Raw genomic sequence first — 19,647 nt, forward strand, 5'->3', positions numbered from 1 at the left:
GGACGTAAATCATTTTTCTGAAACCGTCATCCTCCACCATTGATAACCGCCTCATATCAGTTAGCAACATATTCAGGATAGCGTCAGTCAATGCAGCCGCTTGCTTTGATGTGCACACTTTCCTTTGTACGAAGTCGCTAATGCTGGCTTGTTTCTTTCTGAAATGAGAGAAACCATATCATGAACGTACATAGTAGCAACATTTACATGTAACTCAATACATACTTAGTTGATTTATTTAATCATTTCTGATGTAAAAGGCACATTTTTTCATATCATGGTCACTGCTGCCTAGTTTTTCTTGTTGTATTGTTATTTTTACTGTTATATTTTTATTCTTATGTTGCTTTTTTATTTTTATTCTTATTGTAATATTTTCTGTTTTTCTTCTTCTTCCATTTAAACCCCCGTTATTTACTTTTGAAATTCGATGTCAATTCTGTACACTGCTGCTGGAATTTAAATGTTCCTGACGAAACTCCCTGAGGGAATCAATAAAAGTACTATTTATCTATCCATCCATCCATCTATCTAGATAGATAGATAGTACTTTATTTATTCCGTCAGGAGAGTTCCTTCAGGAAAATTTAAATTTTCAGCACAATCTCATTCAAGATCAGACAAACATTACAGGGTGACAGAACGGGATCGCTGATGGGTCTGCCGGCTTCCAGCGCCCTTTACAGAAAAGATGAGATACAGGTAAAACATTGGTCTTAGCCTGGGCCCTGGAGAGGGGGTGCAGACTGAGGCAAAGGGAAAAAAAAACAACTCATAGCCATAGAACACATCTATCCATCCATACATACACAGATATATATATATATATATATATATATATATATATATATATATATATATATATATATATACACGTTAGGTGTATAAAGTTAAAGTACCAATGATTGTCACACACATACTAGATGTGGGGAAATTATTCTCTGCATTTGACCCATCACCCTTCATCACCCCCTGAGAAGTGAGGGGAGCAGTGGGCAGCAGCAGTGCCGCGGCCAGGAATCATTTATGGTAATTTAAACCTCAATTCCCAACCCTTAAGGCTGAATGCCAAGAAGGGAGGTAATGCGTCCCATTTTTATAGTCTTTGGTATAACTCAGCCGGGATTTGAACTCACGACTTTCCAATCTCAGGGCGGACACTCTAACCACTAGGCCACTGAGTAGTATATATGTATGTATGTATGCATGTATATACTGTTTGTGTGTGTATATATATATATATATATATATATATATATACATATATATATATATAAAATATATATTCTGTATATGTATGTATATATACAAACCCTGTTTCCGTATGAGTTGGGAAATTGTGTTGGATGTAAATATAAACAGAATACAATGATTTGCAAAACCTTTTCAAGCCATATTCAATTGAATACTCTACAAAGACAAAATATTTGATGTCCAAACTCATAAACTTTTTTTTTTTTTTGCAAATAATAATTAACTTAGAATTTCATGGCTGCAACACGTGCCAAAGTAGTTGGAAAAGGGCATGTTCACCACTGTGTTACATCACCTTTTCTTTTTAACAACACTCAATAAACGTTTGGGAACTGAGGAAACTAATTGTTGAAGCTTTGAAACTCAACTCGTCGTGTTTGGAGGAAGAAGAATACTGAGTTGCATCCCAAGAACACCATAACTACCTTGAAGCATGGGGGTGGAAACATCTTGATTTGGGGCTGTTTCTCTGCTAAGGGGACAGGACGATTGATCCGTGTTGAGGAAAGAATGAATGGGGCCATGTATTGTGAGATTTTGAGCCAAAACCTCCTTCCATCAGTGAGAGCTTTGAATGGTTGACCGAATACTTATTTTCCACAATAATTTACAAATAAATTATTTAAAATTCTTACAATGTGAATTCGTGGATTTTTATTTCACATTCTGTCTCTCACAGTTGAAGTGTACCTATGATGAAAATGACAGACCTCTGTCATCATTTTAAGTGGGAGAACTTGCACAATCGGTGGCTGACTAAATACTTTTTTGCCCCACTGTATATATCTGAATATATATACATATATATATATATATGTATATATATATATATATATATATATATATATATATATATATTTATATATATATATATATATATATATATATATATATATATATATATATATATATATATATATATACTGTATGCGCTCTATAATCGGTTGCGCCTAATATATGAAAAAAAGATCAAACATAGACCATTCATCGGCAGTGCGCCTTATAATCCGATGCGCCCTATGTTCTGGAAAATACGGTAAGCAGAGGAAAAATAATATACAAAGTCTGAGCTTAAATGAAAGGTCATGACACTTACATTACATTTAATTAGATTTAAGTAACAATTCCTGTATCGTACGTTGTCGTGCCTCCAAAGTCATATTTAAGAAAATCTATACAATATAACTTTCGATTGTAGAATTGATAAATGTTCAGTCAAAAAACTAAATGTATTGTTTGCTGCAAGTCAATCTCTTTTTTGAATTGTTAGGACACACTGGAGAAGGAGGGGAGAGAAGGAATCCACAAGGCCTTGTACTCGCTTCTCTCCTGGGTGCTTGAGCAAAGTCCTTCCACCATGCAGGCCTTTTGGAGGAACTTGAACAAGGCCTATAACCTGGAAAGCTACCCTAAACTGCGATCGCTGCTCGCCAATACTAGTACGTAATACTGAAGGACCAATAAAACATTTGTATTTCTATTCAATGGACTTATTTGTCAGTATCTGAATGATTGATGTTGCAGGCAACAGGAGTCACAGCAAAAAGAGGAGCCGCAAGGACAGAAATGATCAACACTCTCAACTCTCACTGTATCGCACTCATGCAAATGATGAACAAGGTAATGAAGGACTTTTGTTATTTTGAGCAAGATTACACAAAAACTGCTGTACAAATTGCCAGAAAACTGAAAGGAAGGCACTTGGGGTGAGTAATAATTCATTAAAGGGCTAATGAATACGATTGTACAATAAACAATACAGTTGTGGACTCATGTTGGTTTGTAATATCATTAGGGTTTGATTTTATGGATAAGTCACCAGTTATTTAAAATGTAAACAATGCACACATAAACTAACTTGAACAGGTCAGAACCATTCTTTTTTCCCATTAATTGTATTCACATAAATCAAACAGAATGTTAATCAAATCTGACGGAGTAACTCAAAACCTAATTACAGCTTTAGTTATAGTTTTGCGATGGTCATTTCCCCAAGATACAGATGGACGTCAGGAAGCAGCGTGCAGGTAAAAAAATATATAATTTATTCAAATAAACTGGACAAAAACACAAAAAATTAAAACTTGCGGATAGCACAAGAAGCTACAGTAAAGCTTAGCAAAAGACTAACCAAACAGGCGCAAGAAGATAGTAATTTGAAACTCTTCATGAAATTAGGCAGAGAATAGCGCGAGGCAGCATTAAATAGTTCTCTGATTAGTGAGCGGGAGCAGATCTTGTCCCTCTGCCCACGTGGGGCGTGGTCTCTTACTGGCTTGGGGGCTGGTTGTCTCCTGCTTCTCCCGTGCCTTGTCGTCTGCAAGGCTCGACTGGCGTCCGACCACTAATCAGAGGCAGGTGAGAAAAATCAGCACCCATGGCAACAAAGAAAACAAAGAAAGGTGATGAAACAAAACTAAACAACTAAGGAAATACTAAACTAAACAAAACATGATCCGGGCAACGGATCATGACATTTAAAATACTCTGTATATAACTTTACAAAACAATTGGGAAGACATACAAATACAATACTTATAAAATAAAATACTAGAAAAAAACCAGTATCAATAATGATAAAAATAATGATAATATTAATAATAAAAGTCAAAAAATAAAACTACAAATAATGATATAAATAATAATATCAATAAAAAAGGATTCAAAACATTAAACAACAAAAAATATTTAAATACAATAACAAAAACAATTTGTACCACTATTATTATTAGATCATTTAATAGTTAAACATTCTTTAAAGTCCACCCCCAACCTCCCCTTGTGGCCACAACTGCTTTGAGCATTTACTGTATGCAGGGGCGCCGCTAGGGACTTTGGGCCCCATGAAAAGAATCTTTACAGGGCCCCTAACACATAATTTCATATAATTTCATCATCATCAGGGGCCTCTCTGGGCCCCCCTCCATCATGGGCCCTATAGAATCTGTCTCCCTTACCCCCCCTTTTCGGCGCCCCTGACTGTATGCCACAATCCAGGTTGTCAAATATGTGTGTAGTAAAAATCAAATCACATACAGCTAAACAAAAAATTATATTCACTAAAATGTATTTACATTTCTTTTTTAATTTTTCTCCTTTTCCTTGAACTGTACTGTTACTGTTGCCATTATGAATAATTAAATACAGTTATAATAAATAGTTTGATTTGTGTTTAAAAAACACCCACTTTTTTTTAACCTCAATGAAAAATGCACTCATAACAAAATTCAGGCATGATGGTCCCCCCAGGGGATAAAGTCAAGCTGTACCTAGTGAAGAGTGAAGCTCCTCCGCCTCCACAGCAGGCAACACCTGGTAGTAGTCATTGAAATCAAATGTTCAACATGTAATGTCAAATGGATTTGCTCGTCACTATTTGTTCTCTTTGACTGTCACATTTGTGTCAGGCTCGGTCCAAAAAGGAGCCCACTCTTCTTCATCTGCTGCTGTCCACAACAGTGAGCTGTCAAAGCATTCATCCTCCAGGGAGAAGATCCAGATCAAGCATCAAATGTTTGGCTTGGATGGTATGTCCCCACCAAATAGCACCCTTTTTTAATAAAAAAAATAAAATGACACTATATGCATTGAACTGTGCTCCTCAGGGTCTGCAAGAAAGTGCATTAAAGTTGGAGGAGAGCTCTACAAATGTAAAGCGTTGAAGTCCAAAGCTGCCATGACAACATTGCACCACCAGAGGGAGACAAACGTAGCCAGATAGTTTTAGCTTGCTTGATAGCTGGAATCTGTTGTTCTATGTTTATGCTTTATGTTTGTGTTTGCATCATGTTGTTTACAGACTCACTCCAATGATGACGAGTGTGCTGTGTGCAAAGATGGTGGCGAGCTGATATGTTGTGATGGGTGCCCTCGAGCTTTTCACCTCACCTGCCTGGACCCTCCGCTCTCAGCCATACCCAGGTCAGGTGCAGACTTGAAAGAAATATGTTGCATGCTATCATAATTACATAAGTGTGCATTCTCAATGTGGTATGTGGTTGACTTTTGGACCAGCAGTGGCTCTTGGCAGTGTGAAGGCTGCAGTGGCAGAGGAGGGAAAAAACAGAAAACACAGATTGCACTGCAGGCAAGTATTATAAGGAAAATGTATTCAAAAGTTATTTTATGACTTAAGTTTTTTTTTAAATTTTATTTGCATTTTATTTACCATTGAAAACGCATAAACGTAAACGAAATGAAGGGCAATTTTCTGTCATTTTGTTGACATTACAGTGTTTTAATTACTGCTCGTTATCCTTGCAGCCTCAGCAGAGCAGCACTAACAACTCCACCATAGACATCTCATTCTTCCCCCTGTTGTCCTCCTCCACCTCCCTAAAAGAGGTAAACCTTGCACCTCACTCAACCCAAGCATGAAGACCACATTTGGCGGCTGAAATGTATGGAATGTACAGTATATATATATATATACTGTATATATATATATATATATATATATATATATATATATATATATATATATATATATATATATATATGATTGTAGCTGAGATAGGCGCCAGCGCCCCCCGCGACCCCAAAAGGGAATAAGCGGTAGAAAATAAATAAATAAATATATATATATATATATATATATATATATATATATATACTGTATGTGTGTGTGTGTATGTATATACAGTACAGGCCAAAAGTTTGGACACACCTTCTTATTCAATGCGTTTTTTTTCTTTTCATGACTATTTACATTGTAGCTCATGGGTGTCAAACTCTGGCCCGTGGGCCAAATCTGGCCCGCCGTGTAATTTAATTTGGCCCTTGAGGCAATATCAATTTAGCATTAGAGCTGGCCCGCCAGTGTTACAGCGGCACCGACGCTGTAACACCGGATTCACCGCTAATATTCATGCTTGCCAACCCTCCTAATTTTCCCGGTAGACTCCTGAAGTTCAGTGCCGCTCCCGAAAATCTCCAGGGGCAACCATTCTCCCGAATTTCTACCGATTTCCACCTGGACAACTATGTTGGGGGCGTGCATTTAAGGCACTGCCTTTAGCGTTCTCTACAACCTGTCGTCACGTCCGCTTTTCCTCCATACTAACAGCGTGTCACATAATTTTTGTGGCTTTTACACACACGCACAAGTGAATGCAAGGCATACTTGTCAACAGCCATACAGGTCACACTGAGGGTGGCCGTATAAACAACTTTAGCACTGTTACAAATATGCACCACACTGTGAACCCACACCAAACAAGAATGACAAACACATTTTGGGTGAACATCCGCACCGTAACACAACAGAACAAATACCCAGAACCTCTTGCAGCCCTAACTCTTCTGGGAAACTTCCAGCAAACTGACCAATAGTTAACGTTTTAGTCATGCATTTTCTCTTGCTACTTCAAGGCTTGAATGTTTGGTTCATTCATTATTGTTATTTTATTTTCAAATTTATTATTAGCCTGTGGAAAAAAATGATATTTTCCTCAGAAGATTGCAAATAGAAAAAAAGGCATAACATTTTTATTTAAATTTTATTTGATATGCCATTGATATTTTTTTAATTATTATTATTATTATTTGAAACTGGATTTTGCATGTCACTAACGTTATATAAGCCTTGCTTGTTCAATATTTAATGCAAAACTTGTTTGGGTCCCTATTAAAAAGGTTAATTTGTTCAACATTGGCCCGCGGCTTTGTTCTGTTTAAAATTTTGGCCCATTCTGTATTTGAGTTTGACACCCCTGTTGTAGATTGTCACTGAAGGCATCAAAACTATGAATGAACACATATGAAGTTATGTACTTCACAAAAAAAGGTGAAATAACTGAAAACATGGTTTATATTCTAGTTTCTTCAAAATAGCCAACCTTTGCTCTGATTACCGCTTTGCACACTCTTGGCATTCTCTCGATGAGCTTTAAGAGGTAGTCACCTGAAATGGTTTTCACTTCACAGGTGTCATAGTTTTGATGCTTTCAGTGACAATCTACAATGTAAATAGTCATGAAAATAAAAACAATGAGAAGGTGTGTCCAAACTTTTGGCCTGTACTGTATATCTGTGTGTGTGTGTGTGTGTGTGTGTGTGTGTGTGTGTGTCGTGGTCAAAAGTTTACATACACTTGTAAAGAACATAATGTCATGACCGTCTTGAGTTTCCAATAATTTCTAGAACTCTTATTATTTGTGATTGAGTGATTGGAGCACATACTTGTTGGTGACAAAAAACATTCATGAAGTTTGGTTCTTTTATGAATGTATTATGGGTCTACTGAAAATGTGACCAAATCTGCTGGGTCAAAAGTATACATACAGCAATGTTAATATTTGGTTACATGTCCCTTGGCAAGTTTCACTGCAATAAGGTTCTGGCAAGCTTCTGGTTAAATTTTTGGCCACTCCTCCTGACAACGTTGGTGCAGTTCAGCTAAATTTGTTGGTTTTCTGATATGGACTTGTTTCTTCAGCATTGTCCACACGTTCCTACTCAGTGGCCTAGTGGTTAGAGTGTCTGCCCTGAGATTGGTAGGATGTGAGTTCAAACCCCAGCTGGGTTATACTAAAGGCTGTTAAAATGGAACCCATTACCTCCATGCTTGGCACTTAGCATCAAAGGTTGGAATTGGGGTTAAATCACCAAAAATGATTCCTGGGTGTGGTCACCACTGCTGATGATTTTAGGTTGACCTGAAGAAATCGGAGGTAATACTCCTTTTTTGTTGTCCCATTTACTCTCTGTAAAGCATCAGTTCCATTGGCAGCAAAACAGGCCCAGAGCATAATACTACCACCACCATGCTTGATGATAGGAGTAGTGTTCCTGGGATTAAAGGTCTCACCTTATCTCCTCCAAACATATTGCTGGCTATTATTGTGGACAAACAGCTCATTTTTTGCTTCATCTGACCACAGAACTTTCCTCCAGAAGGTTTTATCTTTGCCAATGTGATGTCAGTTAAAACAAAAATAAAAGTTGTAGAAATTGTTGGAAACTCAAGACAACCATGACATTATGTTCTTTACAAGTGTATGTAAGCTTTTATATATATATATATATATATATATATATATATATATATATATATATATATATATATATATATATATATATATCCATCCATCCATCCATCATCTTCCGCTTATCCGAGGTCGGGTCGCGGGGGCAGCAGCCTAAGCAGGGAAGCCCAGACTTCCCTATCTCCAGCCACTTCGTCTAGCTCTTCCCGGGGGATCCCGAGGCGTTCCCAGGCCAGCCGGGAGACATAGTCTTCCCAACGTATCCTGGGTCTTCCCCGTGGCCTCCTACTAGCTGGACGTGCCCTAAACACATCCCTAGGGAGGCGTTCGGGTGGCATCCTGACCAGATGCCTGAACACCCTCATCTGGCTCCTCTCGATGTGGAGGAACAGCGGCTTTACTTTGAGTTCCTCCCGGATGGCAGAGCTTCTCACCCTATCTCTAAGGGAGAGTCCCGCCACCCGGCGGAGGAAACTCATTTCGGCTGCTTGTACCCGTGATCTTATCCTTTCGGTCATGAGCCAAAGCTCATGACCATAGGTGAGGATGGGAACGTAGATCGACCGGTAAATTGAGAGCTTTGCCTTCCGGCTCAGCTCCTTCTTCACCACAACAGATCGATACAACGTCCGCATTACTGAAGACGCCGCACCGATCCGCCTGTCGATCTCACGATCCACTCTTCCCCCACTCGTGAACAAGACTCCTAGGTACTTGAACTCCTCCACTTGGGGCAGGGTCTCCTCCCCAACCCGGAGATGGCACTCCACCCTTTTCCGGGCGAGAACCATGGACTCGGACTTGGAGGTGTTGATTCTCATTCCGGTCGCTTCACACTCGGCTGCGAACCGATCCAGTGAGAGCTGAAGATCCCGGTCAGATGAAGCCATCAGGACCACATCATCTGCAAAAAGCAGAGACCTAATCCCGTGGCCACCAAACCGGATCCCCTCAACGCCTTGGCTGGGCCTAGAAATTCTGTCCATAAAAGTTATGAACAGAATCGGTGACAAAGGACAGCCTTGGCGGAGTCCAACCCTCACTGGAAACGTGTCCGACTTACTGCCAGCAATGCGGACCAAGTTCTGACACTGATCGTACAGGGAGCGGACTGCCACAATAAGACAGTCCGGTACCCCATACTCTCTGAGCACTCCCCACAGGACTTCCCGAGGGACACGGTCGAATGCCTTCTCCAAGTCCACAAAGCACATGTAGACTGGTTGGGCAAACTCCCATGCACCCTCAAAAACCCTGCCGAGAGTATAGAGCTGGTCCACAGTTCCACGACCAGGACGAAAACCACACTGTTCCTCCTGAATCCGAGGTTCGACTATCCGGCGAAGCCTCCTCTCCAGTACACCAGAATAAACCTTACCGGGAAGGCTGAGGAGTGTGATCCCACGATAGTTGGAACCCACCCTCCGGTCCCCCTTCTTAAAGAGAGGGACCACCACCCCGGTCTGCCAATCCAGAGGTACCGCCCCCGATGTCCACGCGATGCTGCAGAGTCTTGTCAACCAAGACAGCCCCACAGCATCCAGAGCCTTAAGGAACTCCGGGCGGATCTCATCCACCCCCGGGGCCTTGCCGCCGAGGAGCTTTTTAACTACCTCAGCGACCTCAGCCCCAGAAATAGGAGAGTCCACTACAGATTCCCCAGGCACCGCTTCCTCAAAGGAAGACGTGTTGGTGGGATTGAGGAGGTCTTCGAAGTATTCCCTCCACCGATCCACAACATCCGCAGTCGAAGTCAGTAGAACACCATCCGCACCATACATATTGATAGTGCACTGCTTCCCCTTCCTGAGGCGGCGTATGGTGGTCCAGAATCGCTTCGAAGCCGTCCGGAAGTCGTTTTCCATGGCTTCCCCGAACTCTTCCCATGTCCGAGTTTTTGCCTCCGCGACCGCTAAAGCTGCACACCGCTTGGCCCGTCGGTACCCGTCCACTGCCTCCGGAGTCCTATGAGCCAAAAGAACCCGATAGGACTCCTTCTTCAGCTTAACGGCATCCCTCACTGCTGGTGTCCACCAACGGGTTCTGGGATTACCGCCACGACAGGCACCAACAACCTTGCGGCCACAGCTCCAATCAGCCGCCTCGACAATAGAGGTTCGGAACATGGTCCACTCGGACTCAATGTCCCGCACCTCCCTCGTGACATGTTCAAAGTTCTCCCGTAGGTGTGAATTGAAACTCTCTCTGACAGGACACTCTGCCAGACGTTCCCAGCAGACCCTCACAATGCGTTTGGGCCTGCCAGGTCTGTCCGGCATTCTCCCCCACCATCCCAGCCAACTCACCACCAGGTGGTGATCGGTAGAAAGCTCCGCCCCTCTCTTCACCCGGGTGTCCAAAACATAAGGCCGCAAATCCGATGACACAACTACAAAGTCGATAATGGAACTGCGGCCTAGGGTGTCCTGGTGCCAAGTGCACATATGGACACCCTTATGTTTGAACATGGTGTTCGTTATGGACAATCCGTGACGAGCACAAAAGTCCAATAACAAAACACCACTCGGGTTTAGATCCGGGCGACCATTCTTCCCAATCACGCCACTCCAGGTTTCACTGTCGTTGCCAACATGAGCGTTGAAGTCTCCCAGTAGGACAAGGGAATCACCCGGGGGAGCACTTTCCAGAACTCCCTCGAGCGTTCCCAAAAAGGGTGGGTATTCTGAACTGCTGTTTGGTGCGTAAGCACAAACAACAGTCAGGACCCGTCCCCCCACCCGAAGGCGAAGGGAAGCTACCCTCTCGTCCACTGGGTTGAACTCAAACGTGCAGGCTTTGAGCCGGGGGGCAACGAGAATTGCCACCCCAGCCTGTCGCCTCTCACTGCCGGCAACGCCAGAGTGGAAGAGGGTCCAGTCCCTCTCGAGAGAACTGGTTCCAGAGCCCTTGCTGTGCGTCGAGGTGAGTCCGACTATATCCAGCCGGAACTTCTCTACCTCGCGGACTAGCTCAGGCTCCTTCCCCCCCAGTGAGGTGACGTTCCACGTCCCAAGAGCTAGCTTCTGTAGCCGAGGATCGGACCGCCAAGTGCCCTGCCTTCGGCTGCCGCCCAGCTCACAATGCACCCGACCTCTATGGCCCCTCCTATGAGTGGTGAGCCCATTGGAGGGATGACCCACGTTGCCTCTTCGGGCTGTGCCCGGCCGGGCCCCATGGGGACAGGCCCGGCCACCAGGCGCTCGCCATATATATACATATATAAATATATATATATATATATATATATATATATATATATATATATATATATATATATATATATATATATATATATATATATATATATACATATGTACAATATATATATATATATTTATATACATACACCCATATGTATATGAGTGTATATATATGTATATATATATACATATATGTATATATATTATATATGTATGTATATATATATATATATATATATATATATATATATATACATGTATGTATATATATATGCATGTATGTATGTATGTATACATATCTATATATGTATCTCTATATATATATATGTATATGTGTGTGTATATGTATATGTATATGTATATGTATATGTATTCACACACACAGTGTCCAGGTGGAGACTTGATGGGCATGAGAGATGCGTGCGGTATTTGTCACCTGGCAGGAGGAGAGCTGACCTTCTGCCTTCAGTGTTCCAAGTGCTACCACCCTCGCTGCCACTTCTCCATGTAAGCCTCAGCAGAACTTCCTCTTTATATTCTTAAATGTTTGTAAGATCATCAGACACTAATGGTTAGGAAGTGATTACATAGGTTGAGTCATCTCAGCGTTTAAATTAAGTTAAATTAAATCAAACTAAGTTATGCACTGCAAAATACAGCCACTATAGTTAACAATGTAATAAATTAATCAAAACTGACCATTGTAATGTTGAATTGTATTAAACTGAATTAAATTAAATTAAAGCTGCAATGCAAATGGCAGCGAAAACAATTAACATTATATTAAATCAATAAGTATGTACCAGAGTCAATTAAAACTGAGAATTGTGAACATCTAAAAACATATAAACATCTTGATTGGCCTCCAACATTCTTTCACATATGATTCTTAAACTGGGGATCCCTTCTTGAAAGTTCATGGTTGGTCTGAAACCACTTTGTAGTTTACCTATTTATTTAGTGATTTTTTTTATTATTATTTCTTGTATCACTTTATGAAGTAGGCTGCTCGATTGGAAATCTGCACAATCTTGTGATTTTTTGGCAAGGGGACAAAAATGGATTGTCCCAATTCAGCTGGTATAAATCCACTATTGTAAATTGTGTTGCACGATCTCGTTAATAGTTGTATATTATGTTAATTTAAAACTTTTTGTGATTCTGTTGGTAAATCATCTAAACCGTTAGCTTTTTTGTCAAATTAGGTTAAATTAAATATGCAATGCAAACCACAGTCATAATAATTAACATTTATTTAGATGTATACTTTTGTAACGGTCAATCAAAACTAGCCATTGTAATGTGGGTGTCAGTTCTAATTGAATGGAAGTCAAATCAAATACAGTGAAATGAATTGCATAATGCAAAGCAAACTACACCCATGGCAAATAACATTGTGTTAAATTAATAATAATAAAATGTTCAGCAAAAACTAATTATTGTAATTTCGGTATCATCAATAATTAAATTAAATTCAATGCAGTGCAAACTACAGCCATTATAATGAACTTTTAATTAAATAAATAACTTTGTGAGAGTACAATTTGAAATATAGAATACCTCGATTATAGTGTCAAAGCAAAATTAGTGCATATATAATGTAGTCCTTTGCAATACCATAATATTGCTATACCATACAAAAGATACATAAACATCACATGCTATCACATCATATGTCATGTAGTGTAAATATACACTGAACAAAAATATAAATGCAACACTTTTGTTTTTTCTCCCATTTTTCATGAGTTGATCTCAAAGATCTACAACTTTTACTATATACACAAAATACCTATTCCTCTCAAGTATTGTTCACAAATCTGTCTAAATCTCTGTTAGTGAGCATTTATTTTTTGCCAAGATCATCCGTCCCACCTCACAGGTGTGGGATATCAAGATGCTGATTAAACAGCATGGTTATTGCACAGGTCTACCGTTGGCTGCCCATGATAAAAGGCCACATTGAAATGTGTAGTTTTGCTTTATTGAGAGGAGGGGGGGGGGACACAAAAGCAGTCAGTATCTGGTGTGACCACCATTTGCCCCAGGCAGTGCAACACATCCCCTTGGCATAGAGTTGATCAGGTTGTTGACTGAACCCTGGGCAACGCTGGTCCACTACTCTTCAACGGCTATGTCAAGTATAGGCCGATCCACAGCATCCCAAACATGCTCAATGTTTGGGATGTCCGCTGATTATGCTGGCCCTGCAAGAACTGGGATGTTTTCAGCTTCTAAGAATTGTGTACAGATCCTTGCAACATGGGGCCGTGCATTGTCATGCTTCAACATGAGGTGATGGTCTCGGGTGAATGACACAACAGTAGGTCTCAGGATCTTGTCACGGTATCTCTGTGCATTCAAAATGCCACCAATGAAATGCACTTGTGTTCGTTGTCCATTAGATACAGCTACCCATACCATAACCCCGCCCCCAAACTCGATTCACAACGTTGACATCCCACACGCTGTCTGCCTTGAACAGTGATAACCAATATTCGTTCGTGAAGAGAATCCCTTTCCAACGTGCCAGACGTCATTGATTGTGAGCATTTACCCACTTAATTCAGTGACAACGACAAACTGCAGTCAGGTCGAGACCCCAATGAGGACGACGAGCATGCAGATGAGCTTTTCTGAGACGTTTTCTCACAGTTTGTGCAAACATTCATTGGTTATGCAAACCAATAGTTGCAGCAGCTGTGTGAGTGGCTGGTCTCAGACGATCATGGAGGTGCACCTGCTGGATGTGGTCTGCAGTTGTGAGGCCTGTTGGATTTACTGCCAAATTCTTTGGAACGCCTTTGGAGATAGCTGATGTTACAGAAATGAACATTAAAATTATGGCCAACAGCTCTGGTGGACATTCCTTTAGTCAGCATGTCAACTGCATGCTCCCTCAAAACTTGCGACATCTGTGGCATTGTGCTGTGTGATAAAACTGCACAGCCCAAGGCACACCTGTGCAATGATCACGCTGTTCAATCAGCATCTTGATGTGCCACACCTGTAAGGTGGGATGGATTAACTTGGCAAAGAAGAAGTGCTCACTAGCACAGATGTAGACAGATATGTGAACAATATTTGAAAGGAAAAGGTATTTTGTGTATACAGTAAAAGTTTAAAATCTTTGAGTGTTTTTTCATTGTATATTTTTGTGTTTTTCAGTGGTAGATCTGTCTGTTTGTCCTGCTCTAGGACGTGGGTGAGTGCTGCAGAAAAGGCGGCGCAGCCTTCATTTTTACAGGTGGGTTATCACCGGACAATTGATTAGGTCCACCTGCACAATCTGACAAGATCTCATCAAACTAAGTGCTAATTCTTAGAAAGTATAAGAGTATTGCAAAAAGTAATCCTTTTTAAAAGTGTGATACAGGACAGCGTCTACTACCCGGATAATCTTAAATTGTCAGAGTCAGTCAAAACTGAGGACGTATCTTTGGATTCTGTTAGGTTCAGAACACACATGGTCTTGACCAGAGCTTATCCAGACATCAGGAAGAACTGGATTCCATCCTGGGAGACGTGAGTGGTGCTCAGTTACAAGCATGTGATGTGGTATGTGACACATGTGGCTGCACAGATGAGAGTCAGATGTGTGGGAGTGTTGCATCACTGCACACAGTTGTGTCGCGCCCTCTGTCTTAAAACGCACGTTCAACGATATTGCTCTCAAGGCTGTCGTTCTAACAAGTCCAGCTCCATTATGAATCCTCTCATTTATGTCGACCGCAAAACATTGAAAACCAATCTTGATGTTCATTAGCATGATGAATGTAGTCACAAAGTTGAGTAGATGGTGGACGATTGTGTACATGCTTACCATATGATTAGGTATTGGTCTAAGTGTGTGTATATATGTGTGTGTGTTTGTGACAGCAGGCCTCCTTGGATGGCATCCTGCAGTGGGCTTTCCACAACATCTCTCAACCTCATACAGACACCCCAGGATGCTATCAGTAACAAATAAAGCAGCAAAAGTTTGTTTTTCAAAACAGCAAAATATGATGTCAATTAAGGAGTGATCAGAACTTTCCTCACATTGTAATTGAATCACGGTAATTTACTTCGTAGATCCCCAACCACCTGTTTGTCTCACATTTGCTACCGGGCTACACGGAAACATTAAATAATTAATAAATGAAAACATTTTCTCCAACATAACTTTCGCCTGTCAATGAGCTTGTTCATCGATGTACAGTAGTTCTGCAACCAACAACTCTTGTGGCAGTCATTCACTATCTTAACCATTAGTCGGCTAATTTGATTCAATTGAATTTTATCTATATTACTGTATTTTTCGGACCAAATTGCGCACCGGATTAAAAGTTTCTCTGCCGATGAGCGGGTCTATTCAGGTCTTTTTTCATACAAATGGCGCACCGTACTATATGGCGCATTAAAGGCGTACTGGAATGAGATTTTCTTATTCAAACGGGAATAGCAGGTCCATTCTATGTGTCATACTTGATCATTTTGCGATATTGCCATATTTTTGCTGAAATGATTTAGTAAAGAAGATCCACGATACAGTTTGCAACTTTTGGTGCTGATAAAAAAGCCTTGCCTGTACCAGAAGTCGCAGACAATGACGTTACAAGGGTGAGGGCTCCTCACGTCCTCACATTGTCTTTAAAGGGAGCCTCCAGCAGCAAGAGCTATTTGGACCGAGAAAACGACAATTTCCCCATTAATTTGAGCGAGGATGAAAGATTTGTGGATGGTGATATTGATAGCAAAGGACTAGAAAAATAAATAAATAAAGTTTAAAAAAAAAATTAAATAAAAAAGGCGATTGCATTGGGACGGATTCAGATGCTTTTAGACACATTTACTAGGATAATTCTGGGAAATCCCTTATCTTTCTATTGTGTTGCTAGTGTTTTAGTGAGTTTGACACTACCTGATAGTCGGAGGGGTGTGTCCACGGATGTCTTGAGGCCAGTGTCTGAGGGAAGTCGACGGCAGATACAAGGACGGCGAAAACTCCACAGATCTCCTGTAAGAGGCGACTTTTTAACACAATTTTCTCACTGAAACCTGCCGGTTGACAAGTAGTCGGGATCCATGTTCGCTTGACCGCTCTGATCCACAGTAAAGGTTCACCTCCGGGAATTTTAAACAAGGAATCACCGTGTGTTTGTGTGGCTAAAAGCTAAAGCTTCTCAACTCCATCTTTCTACTTTGACTTCTCCATTATTAATTGAACAAATTGCAAAAGATTCAGCAACACAGATGTCCAGAATACTGTTTAATTGCGCGATGAAAAGAGAGGACTTTTAGCCGCAAATAGTGCTGCGCTAATATTTCCTGACAGTCCGTGACGTCACGTGCACGCATCATCCTTCCGCGACGTTTTCAACAAGAAACTCCGCGGGAAATTTAAAATTGCAATTAAGTAAACTAAACCGGCCGTATTGGCATGTGTTGCAATGTAATATTTCATCATTGATATATTAATGACAACACTAAATTGGCCCTAGTGTGTGAATGTGAGTGTGAATGTTGTCTGTCTATCTGTGTTGGCCCTGCGATGAGGTGGCGACTTGTCCAGGGTGTACCCCGCCTTCCGCCCGATTGTAGCTGAGATAGGCGCCAGCGCCCCCCGCGACCCCGAAAGGGAATAAGCGGTAGAAAATGGATGGATGGATGGATATATTAACTATCAGACTGCGTGGTCGGTAGTAGTGGGTTTCAGTAGGCCTTTAAATGGGGTCATTTTATGATTTTCTTGTAAATTCAAAACACTATCTTGTGGTCCACATAACATGTGATGGTGTCTTTTTTGTCAAAATCTTGCACAGATTATGTTTTACAGATCATCTTTAAGTAGGTTTCAGAGCGTCCTTTCAGGATGCGGCGTTTTGTGGGTTGTCTTATTTACGTGGCTCACCTTCGACAGCGTCTTCTCCCTGTCATCTTTGTTGTAGCCGTGTAGCGTGCAAGGACGGGAGTGGAAGAAGTGTCAAAAGATGTAGCTAACTGTTTTAAAGACATTAAGACTTTACTTTAATCCATAACGGAGCAGCATCATCTCATCCGTGGCTCAATAATACAACATCAACGCTGGAAATAAAAATGTCCGACCGGAACCCTCTAATATCTAAAGTTCCGTGTGTGAATTATGTAAACCCACTACAGTTTCTAGCGCTTTTATAGCTAGTCTACTGACAGATATAAGTTAGAACTTTAGGTTACTTTATATTAGAAATGACAACAGTGGAAGATGAATGCCACATAAGAAGGTAGAGAAAAAGAAGAAGTTTATGACTATGGTTTCGGTATGGACTACAATGGTTGACGCGCGCACATTTTCAGGACTTATGCAGATCCCAAATACACATCAACATATACCAGAAGGTAAGAAAAGTTGGTTTTTCATAATATTGCGAAACAAAACGCCAGGTAATATGTCTGCTAATAGGTGCCATTTTGCGGCCCTTATACACAAACCATTGTAATACTTGTATTTTTAAGGTGCTGACAATCCATCAAGCAGTGCGGCTTCATAGCTTACCAAAATCGTACTAAAAACATTTTGACAGATTTATGCACGCCGTGTGTAATGTTCTATATTCTCAATGGAACATTTAAAGTTTTGGTGTTCTTCACGGCCATCATATTGCAGTCTACGCGTATCTCTTATGTATGACTGCCATCTACTGGTCACACACTTATCATCACACCATGTACCAAATAAAATTGCTTCGAGGTCAGTAAGTACAACCAGGATTATTCCGTACATTAGGCGCACTGTGTTATAAGGCGCACTGTCGATTTTTGAGAAAATTTAAGGATTTTAATTGCCTTAGAGTCTGAAAAATACGGTATATTCAATGTTTTATTCGCATGTTTGTGTTCACCTTTGAGGGACAGTCAAATTGGAGCAGGATTGGTGAAACAAAAAAAAAAAAAGTCTGCCGTCAAGCAGAACATCTTTGCAGGGTCACGGGCTCTAATAAAAGTTTCTTTGTATACTACTGTTTCTTGACTATGCCTTTAATGTTTCGGTGCTACAAAACATCCCGATAGCACCATAATTGGCATAAATAACACAATCCAAGATGTGCCTTACCAAAAATGGCAGTTGCACAATCTTTGTGGCTCTGAGGACTTCACACTCTCATCACAGCAGATGGTTCCAATACACGGAGGTATGAATCCTGCGAAATGTTTAACAGGAATTCCTCCAAGACGATCACTTAGATGTGGAATGTTGTTTTTGTCATGGGATTTCCACAGTTTTAGCGCGGATGCCAGATAGGTGGAGCCACGCCGGCCAGCGTGCGCACATTTTTACACCCCCTCGGTATTTGGTTGCCACAGCGACCCTGCTCCTACAGTCAGGCCTCTCCGATATCGTCCATCTGTCCGTCTATCATCCAACGGTATGAAAAACATTCAACGCCACAGGAGCGACAAATCATCAGATGCTATCGTAAGAATGTGTGTCAAAAGCAATAAGTATGCACCAAATTCCTCAGCTTGAGGCCAAATAGCAGCCTAAAAAAGTCATCCCAGCTGCAGGCCATGCTTTTGCATCCAAACATCTGCTAACGCCGTTTATTCCTTTCTGTCATGACTCCCACACTGCAGTTACTCACGCAGTATTCCCTCCTTCTGGTGTATACCGCGCTCAACAAAATATTCAAAGTGTCCCTTGTGTTTGAAACAGGACAACACACTAGGAGTACTACTTTAAAGCAACTGAAATCCCTACGCCAAATAGTGTTTTTATACAAAACCCAACACCAGTGAAATTGGCACGTTGTGTAATTCGTAAATAAAAACAGAATACAATGATTTGCAAATGCTTTTCAACTTATATTCAATTGAATAGACTGCAAAGACAATATATTTAATGTTCGACCTGAGAAACTTATTTTTTTTGCAAATAAATAATAACTTAAAATTTAATGGCAGTAACACATTGCAAAAAAGTTGGCGCAGGGGCATTTTTACCACTGTGTTACATGGCCTTTTCTTTTAACAACACTCAGTAGTTTGGGAACTGAGGAAACCAATTTTTGGAGCTTTTCAGGTGGAATTATTTCCCATTCTTGCTTGATGTACAGCTTAGTTGTTCAACAGTCCAGAGTCTCCATTGTGGTATTTTATGCTTCATACACACACATTTTCAATAGGAGACTGGTCTGGACTACAGGCAGGCCAGTCTAGTACCCGCATTCTTTTACTGCAAAGCCACG

At 40.8% G+C, this 19,647-nt stretch overlaps 1 protein-coding gene across 5 annotated transcripts in view; it reads left to right on the forward strand.

Annotated features, from left to right (window-relative positions):
* The window catches only part of aire (autoimmune regulator), a 31,994-nt gene that overhangs the window by 1,029 nt on the left and 11,318 nt on the right, over window positions 1–19,647 (forward strand). Inside the window, exons 2-13 of one of the 5 annotated variants that reach the window (XM_061920424.1) lie at window positions 2,525–2,693; window positions 2,779–2,874; window positions 4,486–4,569; window positions 4,662–4,781; window positions 4,860–4,963; window positions 5,054–5,175; window positions 5,269–5,341; window positions 5,518–5,598; window positions 11,826–11,947; window positions 14,609–14,687; window positions 14,894–14,965; window positions 15,320–18,666. In XM_061920424.1, coding sequence (XP_061776408.1) covers window positions 2,525–2,693; window positions 2,779–2,874; window positions 4,486–4,569; window positions 4,662–4,781; window positions 4,860–4,963; window positions 5,054–5,175; window positions 5,269–5,341; window positions 5,518–5,598; window positions 11,826–11,947; window positions 14,609–14,687; window positions 14,894–14,965; window positions 15,320–15,403 — 1,206 coding nt within the window. In that variant the 3' untranslated portion in view covers window positions 15,404–18,666. Of the gene's footprint in view, window positions 1–2,524; window positions 2,694–2,778; window positions 2,875–4,485; window positions 4,570–4,661; window positions 4,782–4,859; window positions 4,964–5,053; window positions 5,176–5,268; window positions 5,342–5,517; window positions 5,599–11,825; window positions 11,948–14,608; window positions 14,688–14,893; window positions 14,966–15,319; window positions 18,667–19,647 lie in introns of those variants that run through there. The other 4 variants (XM_061920426.1, XM_061920425.1, XM_061920427.1 and 1 more) reach the window with 4 other exon arrangements.

Source organism: Nerophis ophidion, linkage group LG14, assembly GCF_033978795.1.
Source record: "Nerophis ophidion isolate RoL-2023_Sa linkage group LG14, RoL_Noph_v1.0, whole genome shotgun sequence".
NCBI classification, from domain to species: Eukaryota; Metazoa; Chordata; class Actinopteri; order Syngnathiformes; family Syngnathidae; genus Nerophis; species Nerophis ophidion.